General features: G+C 35.3%; 1 protein-coding gene across 11 annotated transcripts in view; it reads right to left on the bottom strand.

Annotated features, from left to right (window-relative positions):
• Positions 1 to 14,481, bottom strand: part of LOC127864044 (uncharacterized) — a 103,127-nt gene that overhangs the window by 37,105 nt on the left and 51,541 nt on the right. For all 11 annotated transcript variants that reach the window (XM_052403726.1, XM_052403725.1, XM_052403724.1 and 8 more), the window contains one exon: positions 1,062 to 1,295. In XM_052403726.1, the coding sequence (XP_052259686.1) occupies positions 1,062 to 1,295 (234 nt within the window). The remainder of the gene's footprint in view (positions 1 to 1,061; positions 1,296 to 14,481) is intronic.

Raw genomic sequence — 14,481 nt, forward strand, 5'->3', positions numbered from 1 at the left:
ATTTTCACTTTGCTTCTGAGTGGGAAAGGGTTACACTAGCTTTGTATCTGGCAGTGAGGCATTTTGATGACTGGTAATAAAAGGTTCTTGTTTTAGAGGTATGCAAGCAGTAATAATTTATCATTTGAGGCGCATTCTGGGAAAACTTTTTTGATTCAAGTGCATTAAGTATTATCCAAGATAAGCCTGTGCAGTTTACAGGGATGATGCTTTCTACTTTTTTTTTCAAGGTTGCAGTCTCTTCTTAGCAGAAATCCAGTTCAGTGTTCAGTAGGAAAATTAAGTCAAACACCATAAACACACATTAAGCTCTGTTTTATCAGAGCAAGACACACTTAATTTATTCCAAAAATATGCCCTAATCCCAAAAACACTCCAAAATGTGTCTCTGATAGACATTTTTGCAACTGGTGGGACATCATGTTTCTTACTTCTCTTTTCCCTGTTTCTTACCTCTATAATCCCTGTTTCTTATCTCTTTTTTTCCAGTTTCATTCCTCTCTTTTCCCTATTTCTTACCTATAATTATTTCCCTGTTTTTCCCTCTTTTTTCCCTGTTTGTTACCTCTCTTTTCCCTGTTTGTTACCTCTCTTTTTCCTGTTTGTTACATTTCTTTTCCCTGTTTTTCCCTTTCTTTTCCCTGTTTCTTACCACTCTTTTCCTGTTTCTTACCTATGTATTCCTGTTTTTCCCTCTCTTCCCTGTTTGTTTTCTCTCTTTTCTGTTTATTACCTCTCTTTTCCCTGTTTGTTTCATCTTTTTTCCCTGTTTTTCCCTTTCTTTTCCCTGTTTCTTACCTCTCTTTTCCCTGTTTCTAACCACTCTTTTCCTTGTTTCTTACCTTTCTTTTCCCTGTTTCTGACTTCTCTTTTCACTGTTTCTTACCTCTCTTTTTGCTGTTTCTTACCACTCTTTTCCCAGTTTGTTACCTTTCTTTTTGCTGTTCCTAACCACTCTTTCCCCTGTTTCTTACCATTCTTTTCCCAATTGTTACCCCTTTTTTTCCCAGTTTCTTACCTCTTTCTTCCAGTTTCTTACATCTCTATTCCCAGTTTCTTACCTCTCTTTTCCTTTTCTTTCTGCTGCAAGTCCTCACTGGTCTGTGTAGGGGTCGTGGTCATGCTTGGGCTCGGCAGCGAGGTCGTCTGGGTCCCCATGGGGATGCTCTCAAACGAGGTGTCCGGCGACGACTCCAGGTTGTCATGGTTGCCATTGGTTGCCACAGAGACGCTGTGTTTGCCAACATGATTAGTTGATGGGATTGGTGGTGGTGAAAATAGTCCATTCTCGATTTCTGAAATTACACAATTTTACAAAGTTGTAAAGTTTAATATGAACAAAATTTATTTTTATTCACTTTTAGCTTCATAACAAGTTAAAGTGCCATCATAAGTGATGGAACAATAAGTAAATAAGCAATCTAGGTTTTATGTTGTCTGCTGTGACACATGGCCTTGAAGTTTGTAGGCATTTATAGACAAAAGGGAATACACAATATTTATTTTTTTGAATTTTTATATTATATCAGACTATACGTTTTTGTCAAAGTGATGGAAAATGTTTTATGACATATTGATAGTGTTTCAGTGAACTAGCCACGCTCCAAACACCTGTGCCTCTGACCACAATGGCATCACATGACTCAGTATAAAAGTACACAGTCACAATGAACCCTCACAAAGCTGACCAAGTGCTAAATGTATAGGTACAATAACTGACCATGGTTTCTATTAGCATTATATCAACAGGCGTAAAAAACTAGAACCAAGGTCTGACACATTTGTACCCTTTAGAAATGATAGTTTACAAATATTGATATAGGAGGACATTCAATTTTACAATGTCATTGCTCTCCCATTGAGCAAACAGGCGTAAGTGGTATTTAAAGAAGACGGCTTCTTTGGTAAATCCTAAAATACATACAGTAAATCTGTACAAATTCATCACTGAATGGCCTGTTTGAAAGGAAGCTGAAGGCAAATGTAAGTAAAATACCTGTCAATCTCTGAATATAATTATCTACCATTGGATAAAAGTATATTGTTTTTTGCCACTTATATTTTTGTTGCGTAACATTTTATAATTAAAATCTGATACATTAAGATAATGTCAGAAATTACTTTAGATATCAATCAAATTAAAACACAGTTGTTCTGAAGAACAATAAGTGACAAAAACACTGTTAGTTATAATTGACGATTTCAAAATAATGCATCATTGAAGTTCAGTCAAGAAATGTTTTTAAACTTCACATTCTATTTAACTCACTTATTATACGTATTTTGAGGCATTTGTAGTCCTTAAGAAAGTTACATTTAATTAAAAAGTTTTCTTACTAGATTCAAGTTTTAAAGGCTTCATTTTCAACCCTTAGTTACTGATGAGCAGCAAACAGCATAAAACCTGAACAGACTGCAAGTTACTCGCAGGCTGTTCTGGTTTTATGCTGTTTGCACATAGCCATATTCACTTTGCTTCTGACAGGGAAAGGATTTATTGTGAACCATTTTCTGATTTAAAATCAAATTCTGAAAACAGCATTACATTAGAGGGTTAATGTCCCATGACTTGATCAACAGGGATAAATCTTCCCATCAAATATGCTTTCACAACAGTTCACCCGTGAATATTGTATTCAGTTGAACATCCCAATATACCATCAAGTCCTTATTCAGAGAATGTTTCTCATTTTCTTAAAATAACAGATATGAGAATAAATTTTAATTTGTGATCTTGCGTGAAAATAATTCTGTTCTGTAAGTGCATTCATTTTTAGACTTGTACCGGTAAATGGAAGATTATTTTTTTTACAATTAAGAGCCTCTTTTTAATTATAAGTTGAGAAGATGACACAGTCTCTAGTATAAATTCACAGATATTTGTTCATGAAAATATAATAAATCAGTGATTTTTTCCTTCTTTATAAATTATCCGAAAACAGCATTTTCCCAATTAGGAAAAAACTACAAATATCCCGATTGCTATCCAAAAAATTCCAAATTAAAGGTAAGAAATTTATTTTATAAATAACATGCACACTTTATTGTGTTTCCCTATGCAGCTCTAGGTCTTCAACCTAAGTAAATATCATAACAACTTAACAACACTTAGTTATCCATTTTAAAGTATTTGGCAGCAAAAAATCAAACACACCATGTTCCTGCACATTGTTCCCAATTAGTCTGGTACCGGTTCCTTTCCCAAATGGGCAAAAATAATCGCAGTAAATATACAGCTCTTCAATAACTGAAGTGGCAAAAATATGATACATCATCTGTTGTAACACTTTCCCAAACTGTTAATTCATGGCAGGGACATTTTCCTCTCATAGTCACACCACAGGAGTTTGAAATTCTATCCAAAAAGCTAATCTAATGGCTAAATAAAAAAATACCCCTATATACTAGTAGTCACATAATAAAGTCTTTATACTATATAGGGGTATTTTTTTATTTAGCCATTAGATTAGCTTTATGGATAGAATTTCAAACTCCTGTGGTCACAACCAGCCTTTTTTTCCTTCTTTGTATAATACCCATAAAAGGTACTTTCAAATTGCTATCTTATTTAAAAGTGAGAACTTAGAAACAGACAATAATCAGCAAAAATACTAGTGTACAAGAATATTTAACATTGATGGATTTTTGCAATAAAATTATTGGCATTTAAAAAAAAACTTAATTCCCAAGCAGAAGATTCCAAGACACAAATTTTCATCATTGAAGGTTTTTTTAGACAAGAAACATCGCTGGTCACACCAGAACAACTACCTCTCTTTGATTAGGACATTGCCAGCCTCTCAGATAGCCTGTCATAACACAACATTGCATCTACCTCCCCATCAAATATTTTGTCAACTAAATAATTGGACACCGACAACAAACACCTCTGTAGTTCAGACACCTAATCTGACCTAAAATATGTCTGCTGAAAGGTGGCAAGCAATTCAAACAATCTTGGCAACCTATGTCCACTCACCAAGTGACACCCAGTTATCTAAACATGCCCATCTTTTCTATAGCAGGGTATCCCAAGATAAAATCATTGGGCGTGTAATTGAAAACCACTGAAATGATCCTTAGAGCTTGGGCTGAATTATGATGTGTTTTTATTTGGTTGTTTTGAAACTTGACAGTTGAAAAATGAAAGGTTACACTCCAGTAAAGAAGACCTGCCAACAACAATAAAACAAAAGCATTGATAAAAATATTCTAACATAGGTTTTTGCCAAGTGATTAAATGCTACATGTTCACAGATTATTGTATGATTTTGAAGCATGCCAACCATGTGTTGTCTGCAATTAAAACAAAAACAAAACAAGAACACCGCCTTGCGGGTGCAGACCGCTCATCTATTTTTCTTTTTAAAGGTGAAGGGACCTATCTCAATTTCAATCACAAAGGTCAGGGAGGGTGGGGTGGAGAGGGTGTATAGTGTGGGTTGTGGTCATTTATTAAATTATCTTTCAAAAAGGAAAAAAAAAGGGAAAAAAAACATGTTTTGAAAAAAAAAAATTGGGAGGGGGGGGGGGGGGTTGGGGCGGGGTATAGTGTGAGGGTGTGGTGGTCATTTATTAGATGGTCTTTAAAAAAAAAAAGAGGATGGGGGATTTGGGGCGGGGGCGTGGGGGATGGTTTGGGTGGAGTCTATTGTGGTATGTCAGGTAAGAGTTGTTTTGTCAAAGTATCAATCAAATTTAATCATAAATAAAGAAGTTATGGCAATTTTAGCAAAATTTAATAATTTGACCTTGAGAGTCAAGGTCATTCAAAGTTCAAGGTAAAATTCAACTTGCCAGGTACTGAGTACCCTCATGATAGCATGAAAGTATTTGAAGTTTGAAAGCAAAAGCCTTGATACTTTAGAAGTAAAGTGGATTGAAACACAAAATTTAACCATATATTAAAAGTTACTAAGTCGAAAAAAGGCCATAATTTCGTAAAAATGACAACCAGAGTTATGCAACTTGTTCTTTACTGTCCCCTTATGATAGTTTGTGAGTGTTCCAAGTATGAAAGCAATATCTATGATACTTTAGGGGTAACGTGGACCAAAACACAAAACTTAACCAAATTTTCAAATTGTCTAAGTATAAAGGGCCCATAATTCCGTCAAAATGCCAGTCAGAGTTACATGACTTTGCCTGCACAGTCCCCTTATGATAGTTAGTAAGTGTTGCAAGTATGAAAGCAATAGCTTTGATACTTTAGGAATAAAGATGACCTAAACACAAAACTTAACCAAATTTTCAATTTTCTAAGTATAAAAAGGGCACATAATTCTGTCAAAATGCCAGTCAGAGTTACATAACTTTGCCTGCACAGTCCCCTTATGATTATAGTTAGTAAGTGTTGCAAGTATGAAAGCAATAGCTTTGATACTTAAGGAATAAAATGGACCTTAACACAAAACTTAACCCAAAATTTTCAATTTTCTAAGTATGAAAAGGGCACATAATTATGTCAAAATGCACGCCAGAGTTATCTAACTTTGCCTGCCCAGTTCCCTCATGATAGTAAGTTAGTGTACCAAGTTTAAATGCAATAGCATTAATACTTTATGAGAAAAGTGGACCTTAACGCAAAACTTAACCGGACGCCGACGCCGACGCCAAGGTGATGACAATAGCTCATAATTTTTTTTCAAAAAATAGATGAGCTAAAAATTAAACATTCCCATTTTCTCGATGTTTTGTCTTATACACATCGTTTAATTGTATCAATTTCATCAGCTGATTACTAATTATCAAATTTTTTTTTATTCATAAATGATTACTACACACATTTAAATACTGTGAGTAAATATTTGGGGAATTTCTGAAAAAGAAAAGAAAATTGTCTTTTTTTTTATTTCTTAAAATCTGTTAACTGGTCCCTTTTAGGCACAATAAAGTCCAATATTAGCAATTATAGATTTGTTGTTGTTGTTTTGCTAGTGTTGTTTCAATATGAAAATCAATAAAAAAAAGTCAATATATTTTATTTTTTAAGTTTGCAATAGTTATCCAGTGATTTTTCCCCCAAAATTACAGACTCTAATAAACAGGCTGTTTCCCAATTTTAAACAAGAGATATGAACGTTCATGTAGGTTTCTCTGCTCTGGTTGATGCATACTTGAGTAGATTCTTAGGGACTCAGAGCCGGTTTATTTACCTTGGAATTTTCGAAGATATCACATCTTCTTCATTAGCTGATCACTGGTTCACTGACGTCACAGTCACATGAGCAATTGAGATCAAACAGCGGCGGCCATCACTTACCAGGGACGAGGGACTCGAGCTACCCCTGGTGTATGACAGTCTCCTCGTATCACGTGATCCTTCACCAGTGATCAGCTGATGAAGAAGATGTGATATCTTCGAAAATTCCAAGGTAAATAAACCGGCTCTGAGTCCAAGAATCTACTCAAGTAAGAGATGTGTTTGTCAGAAACACACTTATGCCCCCTAATGCGCAGCTTTGATTTTTTTTTACCTTTGACCTTGAAGGATGACCTTGACCTTGACCACTCAAAATGTGCAGCTCCATGAGATACACATGCATGCCAAAAATCAAGTTGCTATGTTCAATATTGCAAAAGTTATGAAGAAGGTTAAAGTTTTGGTTAAAGTTTTGGGACACACTCACGGACACATACAATGAGAGACAGGCCAAAAAAAAACGATCTTTCGATCCAGGCATAAAAATTAAAAAAGGTTGTTTCCCAATCAAAAAGGTAAAAAAATTCCCCAAAAATCTGAACAAAATTTCTCAAATATGCCAAATTTTTCCCCAATGAACTCAACAATTGGTTTATGGAGTATATTATTATTCAGCAATTCCCTAGCACTTTATGATATAAATTTTAGAAAGCAGTTTACATGCAATTATGTTTTTATTTATAATCATATTAATAATGTTGTTTTTTTCCCATTTTCATGGTCTATTGCGCTTTTTTCCCAATCAAAAAGGCAAAGGCTGTTAAATATAAAGTGAGAAAAAAATCACTGTTATCTTAGCCCATTTAATTTTTATGCACCACATTTTCATGCAAAATATGCAGTCTTCCATTTCTTGCATATCAAACCCAAAGAAAATAAATTACTTACATTAGACTTAATAATATTACCCCCAGGAAGATTTGTCTGGGGCCTTCAAACTGTTATTAAAGTGTTCGTGATTGAATGCACCTATCGATGATGTACAATGACAACCTGTATTCAGATATCTATACAAGATACAACAAGATAAATGTTTTTGTAAAGTGTATATCTTTGAATAGATCTACTGATCTTTTAACATGGGTATGACAAGGGTTGGCAACCATGAACTGACATTTGGCCGCCCTAGTTTTTAAATGTAGCTTCTCTCTTCGCGTGTGATGACCGAATAATCATAATTATTTTCAATAATATAATATTAGCAATATTTATGCAAAGTTGCTTAGATGTTTGTTTTTTTTTTTTACAAATTCATACAAGTATTTAACTGTTTCTGTTTATTTTTTGTGAATTGTATGTCATGGACTCATTGTATACTATGCCATTTTGTTTTTATCTGAGTATGTAAAATCAAAACAATTAAGATGCTTAAAATAGACTGATACTCTAGTAATATACATGTACCAACAATTATTATAACAACACACACATCTAAAAAATTTATTTTTCAAATAAGACTTTGCAGGAGACTCATTATTACGCAGTTTATGGAAGAAAATTTGAGATGCTCATAAAACTGTGATATTGTATGAAAGCAGTCAAGTATATACTTTACCAGTGTGACAAATCTGCAACATATCAAGTGATATCAACTCAAACACATGACCATACTTTTACCAATAAAATGATTTTTAAATATTGACAACTTGTTAATTATCATACCAACCCATACTTTTGGTGGTTATAATCATTTATTTTCAATAATAAGTAAAAAACCTAGGCTTTGATCTGACATTTATATGTACAAAGTCCCAGATGGTAGAACTTGATACTGCTTATGTTTTTAAGTATACTATTTTTCACACAATATATTTCAGGTAATATGAGAATAGAACAGTTTTGAAGAACACAAGATCAATTAGCATGACGAAGGAAAATCTTGAAAACTTTAGATCTATTTTCTAGTGTATAGTTTTATACATCAAATTTAGTCTTTTAATGACATGAATCTATGTGCACATTTTCCTTTTCTGTTCTTCAATGAGGTCTGGATTTAAGTACTTTTGACCTTTGAACTCAAAGTGTGACCTTGACCTTGGATATATCACGTAGTCCAATGATGGTGAACAAATGTGCCATATGATTTTAAAATCTCACAATGAAAGACTCAATTATGGCCCAGACAAGCTCGTTTATGGCCATTTTTGACCTTTGAACTCAAAGTGTGACCTTGACCTTGGAGATATTGACGTAATTTTTTCGCGCAACACACCGTCCAATTTTGGTGAACAAATGTGCCAAATGATTTTTAAATATCACAATGAACGACATTGTTATGGCCCGGACAAGCTCATTTATGGCCAGTTTTTACCTTTGAACTTTAAGTGTGACCTTGACCATGGAGATATCAACGAAATTCTTTCACGCAACACACCGTCCAATTATGGTGAACATATGTGCCAAATGATGTTAAAATCTTACAATGAATGACATAGTTATGGCCCGGACAAGCTAATTTATGATCATTGAACTCAAAGTGTGACCTTGACCTTCGAGATATCGACGTAATTCTTTCACACGACACACCGTCCACTGATGGTGAACAAATTTGCCAAAAGGTTTTAAAATCTCACAATTAATTACAAAGTTATAGCACGGACAAGCATTTGACCTTTGAACCCAGTGTGATCTTGACCTTGGAGATATCAACATACTTTTTTCATATGACACACCGTCCCATGATGGTGCACAAATGTACCAAGTCATTTTAAAATCTAACGATAAATGACATAGTTATGGTATTGACAAACTTTCAGTTTAAAACACACTAATTAAGTGACCCCATGACCTAGTTTTTGACCTGGCATGACCCATGTTCAAACTTGACCTAGACATTATCTAGATACAAATTGTGACCAAGTTTGGTTAAGATTGGATGAAACTTCGGGACAGACCGACAGACAGACCGACAAAGTGACTCCTATATAGCCCCCATTACCAGTAATGGGGGTATAATAAACTTGGGTTCTACTCAATTACAATAATTTCAATTCCATTTGGCACCAAGATTGTGAAATTGATGTCATAATATTTGAATAGCTTATGAAGGTTAATTCAAATGGAATAGGAAATATGAGACATATTGGTTGACAGAAATAAGGAATTTTGCTCTGTACAAAAATATGGACAAAACTGATTTTTAGTTGAGATGAGTGCCCCCTCATCATGTTTCATGATTGTATCAACCACATGTCATAATATGATATCATTTCATCTTGTTTCTTTTCCCACACAATTTTGAGCTCTTGTGATCTTGCAATTCAAGTTTTTGGGAATAACATTTTGATGCAATAATTGATTTGAATTCATATGAATACTTCAATTTGCGGTAAATGTCATATTGCTTTTCAATGCGGGATTAAATAATTGATTTTCTTTTGGGAAGAAATCTCTTAATTATAGCATGTAAATAAAATAAGTGCTACATGACAACTATAAGATATGGTTGTTTTGCAGAAGGTAGCCATTAAAATATGAGTGACTATAATAAACAAGAGCTGTTTGTAAAACATGCATGCCCCCCATATGGGCTGTCCGTTGTAGTGGCAGCCATTGTGTGAATACCGTTTTTGTCACTGTGACCTTGACCTTTGACATAGTGACCTGAAAATCAATAGGGGTCATCTGCGGGTCACGATCAATGTAACTATGAAGTGTCATGATCCTAGGCAAAAGCGTTCTTGAGTTATCATCCGAAAATCATTTTACTATTTCGGGTCACCGTGACCTTGACCTTTGACCTTGTGACCTCAAAATCAATAGGGGTCATCTGCGAGTCATGATCAATCTACCCATGAAGTTTCATGATCCTAGGCGTATGCGTTCTTGAGTTATCATCCGGAAACCATTTTACTATTTCGGGTCACCGTGACCTTGACCTTTGACCTAGTGACCTCAAAATCAATAGGGGTCATCTGCAAGTCATGATCAATCTACCCATGAAGTTTCATGATCCTAGGCGTATGCGTTCTTGAGTTATCATTCAAAAACCATTTTACTATTTCTGGTCACCGTGACCTTGACCTTTGACCTAGTGACCTCAAAATCAATAGGGGTAATCTGCCAGTCATGATCAATGTACCTATGAAGTTTCATGATCCTAGGCCCAAGCGTTTTTGAGTTATCGTCTGACAACCACCTGGTGGACGGACCGACAGACCGATCGACAGACCGACAGACTGACCGCGAACCGACATGAGCAAAGCAATATACCCCCTCTTCTTCGAAGGGGGGCATAACAAAGAGGAACAACAAGCTAGCTGTCTCAGTATTCTGCAAAATCGAAAGTACGTGCATTGTTTTGTCAGTTACATTAAATAATGATTCCAAATACATATCTGAAGCTTTATTTGTACATCTGTGATAAGTGAAGGTTTATGTTTATGACAAAATAACCCTTTCCCACTTAGAAGCAAATTGAAAATGGCTATGTGCAAACAGCATAAAACCAGAACAGTCTGCGAGTAACTCTAAGTCTGTTGAGGTTTTATGCTGTTTGCTGCTCATCTAAAGGTTTGAAATAAAGCCTTTATCATTCAACTTGAATTTAGTAATAAAGGTCTATAATCAAATTTAACTTTCTGAGGGACTACACATGCGTCTAAATACGTTTCTAAGTGGAAAAGGGTTAACCTGCATCGTGTATCCACAATAAGGGACATAATAATGTGAAATAGCTGTCAAGAGTTATTGGACTTTGCCAGACTAAACTGGTCCCAAAAACATATGTTATTAACATTCCAAAAGAAAACAAGTGGTAGATACAAAACCTATTAGTGTTGTAAAATGAATAACTTAAATTGAATTTCATTTTGCATGGGCGAGTGGACTTAAGTAAAAATTGCATTATCAATTGCGGCTCATTATAGAATATATAATCAGGTTTTCTTAAGCATATGCCAGATTCAATCAAATATCTGACCAATTATAAAAGCACTGTTAGTTTTAAGGCAAATCTAAATTTGAAAAGGAGTCCATTTTCAGGTTTAATGTTATAGCCAACGTTAACCCCCAACAAATTAAGAAAAATTAGCATATTTTAATAATATCTCCATTGACATTACCATGCCTACAACCTTTGAATGACCAATATTGAACTTGATATTTACCGGTACTAATGCTTTAATGGGTACCTGATGCAAATTTCATCTTTTAAATGGCAGGATCAGGTTTGTAGTGTAAAGTCCCCGGCAAAATGTTGTTCATGATTTCATGAACACTTCAAGCCAATCAAGAACTGTTCATGAATGGTTCTGAAAAAGTTCCTGAGCTTGGTTCATGAACTTTTGGACATAAACTGTTCTTAAGACATGTTCATGAACTGTTTATGAATTATTGTTGAACATTTCAAAGTTCATGAACAGTTCTTCATCTAACCATAAATACTTAGTGATGAACATTTCATGCACAAGTATTTCTAATGACTTTTCTGAGACAGACTTTAAGGATCCATCATGAATAATTCATGAATTCCTTTGTGCTAGATGTTTCATACATATTTTTGAAAGTAATATTGAAATGTCTAGCATACAAATCTTGTATATTTGTGAAACCTGTGAAGTTAGTATGAATATGCATAGTACTTTCACCACTGTAAGTTAGAGTTCTTGACCTGTTCTAGAGAATTTTAAGAACATTTGTACAAGAACTGATCAAGAACTGCCTTCAGGAACACTTCAATAACTTTTTAAGGACCTTTCCTGTTCTTGAATTATTCTTAAACTATTCTTGAACACTTTAAGAACTTTTTTGAACAACATGTTTCCTTCTGATGTTCTTAAACAGGTCTATGCAATGTTTTTGAACGTATGATGGACTTTTTAAGAATCCAATATATTCTTAAAAGGATCTGTCATTGTTCTTGGAAGACTTAAAAGACAAGTTGAAGAATGTTTTAAGGACATCTTTTTTCAAGAACAGTTTAAGATGATATCAAGAACTCAATGTACATTGCATTGCTGTTTTTACAAAGAAAGAATATTGTGTGCACAGGAAGTTGAAACGGAAGGCACATGGTTTATGTTATATTTGAAATTGTAAGTCTTTAATAAATTACCGGCTGAACTGATCAGCCATTGGTTCCATTTCAAGTTCTTTGGCACTGTAAGTGAAACCATTTCAGGGAAACCATTGATTAGTAAATGATTCTTGAACTGAAAATGAGACTATTCATAATCTTTTCAATACATGAATTATTCATGAACATATAGTGCAAAGTTGTATTATGAAATTTAAAGAGTATTATCAAACCACTTGTATCTCAGTTATTAGTGTTATATTTAAATTATTATCCCCACGCTTTTTGAAAAAAAGGTGGGGATATTGTGGTTATCTCCGCCGTCCGTCCGTCTGTCTGTCCGTCCGTCCTGGTCACTATCTCCTCCTACACTAAAAGCACTAGAACCTTGAAACTTACACACATGGTAGCTATGAGCATATGTGCGACCCTGCACTATTTGGAATTTTGATCTGACCCCTGGGTCAAAAGTTATAGCGGTTGGGGTGGGACCGCGTCAGAAATTATCACTCATTTTTTTAGGTTATTTTACATTTACTTCTTTATTTCTACACCGATTCACTTCAAATTGATACTGGACCTCTCTTATGACAATACGGTCAATCTCAACCATGCATGGCCCCATTCCCAACCCTGGGGCGCCCAGCCCACATAGGCCACACCCACCAAAAATTTCCATTTACTATAATTTTTTCATTTCTACACGGATTCACTTCAAATTGATACTGAACTTTTGTTATGACATTAGGGTCAATCTCAACTATGCATGGCCCCAATCCCAACCCTGGGGCGCCCGCCCACATAGGCCACACCCACCAAAAAATTCCATTTACTATAACTTTTTTATTTCTACACGGATTCACTTCAAATTGATACTGAACTTCTCTTATGACATTAGGGTCAATCTCAACTATGCATGGCCCCATAACCAACCCTGGGGCCCCGCCCACATAGACCACACCCACCCAAAATTGCCTTTACTATAATTTCTTCATTTCTACACCGATTCACTTCAAATTGATATTGAACTTCTCTTATGACAATACAGTCAATCTCAACTATGCATGGCCCCATTACCAACCCTGGGGCGCCCCGCCCACATAGACCACACCCACCCAAAATTGCCTTTTACTATAATTTCTTCATTTCTACACCGATTCACTTCAAATTGATACTGAACCTCTCTTATGACAATACGGTCAATCTCAACTATGCATGGCCCCATTACCAACCCTGGGGCCCCGCCCACATAGACCACACCCGCCCAAAATTGCCTTTTACTATAATTTCTTCATTTCTACACCGATTCACTTCAAATTGATACTGAACTTCTCTTATGACAATACGGTCAATCTCAACTATGCATGGCACAATTACCAACCCTGGGGCGCCCTGCCCACATATGTCACACCCACCCAAAATTGCCTTTTACTATAACTTCTTCATTTCTACACCAATTCACTTCTAATTGATGATGAACTTCTCTTATGACAATACGGTCAATCTCAGCTATGCATGGCCCCATTACCAACCCTGGGGCACACCTAGGTCAAACATTCGGCGTGGGGATACGCGTCGGCCTCTGCCGCGCCATTTCTAGTTGTTATATGTTGCTATCAATATGTTAAGTGCTAATACAAGACTTGTTTCTTTTAACCCTGACCTGTTTGTTGAGCTTTAGTAACACTTATGATAACCTTTGCATAAATTGACAAATTCTTGTTCATGAATAGTTCATGAACACTTCATGCCACCTCAGTTCATGAACTCTTGAAGAACTATGGTTCATGAACTATTCACTTACAGTTCATGAACAGAAAATGAGCCATTGAAAAATAGAAGGAAAATGTTCATGAACTGTTCCTGAACAGCAAAACCCTGAAGAATTTTTCAAAAAATGGGTTTTTCATGAACTGTTCAAGAACACTTCATGCCATTGATGTTCATGAATAGTTCATGAACATTTCATGTCATAATGGTTCAAGAATAGTTCATGAACACTTCATGTCACACGGGTTCAAGAATAGTTCATGAACACTTCATGTCATAAGGGTTCAAGAATAGTTCATGAACACTTCATGCCATTAGGTTTCAAGAATATTTCATGAACACTTCATGCCATTAGTGTTCATGAACAGTTCATGAACTAAAATTTCAAGAATTTTTCACAGACGTGGCTCATTTTCTGTTCACGAACTATTTGTGAACAATTCATGAACTCAGTTCATGAACAGTTCATGAACTGTTCACGAATTATTCGTGA

The sequence above is a fragment of the Dreissena polymorpha genome, unplaced genomic scaffold, assembly GCF_020536995.1.
Source record: "Dreissena polymorpha isolate Duluth1 unplaced genomic scaffold, UMN_Dpol_1.0 chrUn089, whole genome shotgun sequence".
NCBI lineage: Eukaryota > Metazoa > Mollusca > Bivalvia > Myida > Dreissenidae > Dreissena > Dreissena polymorpha.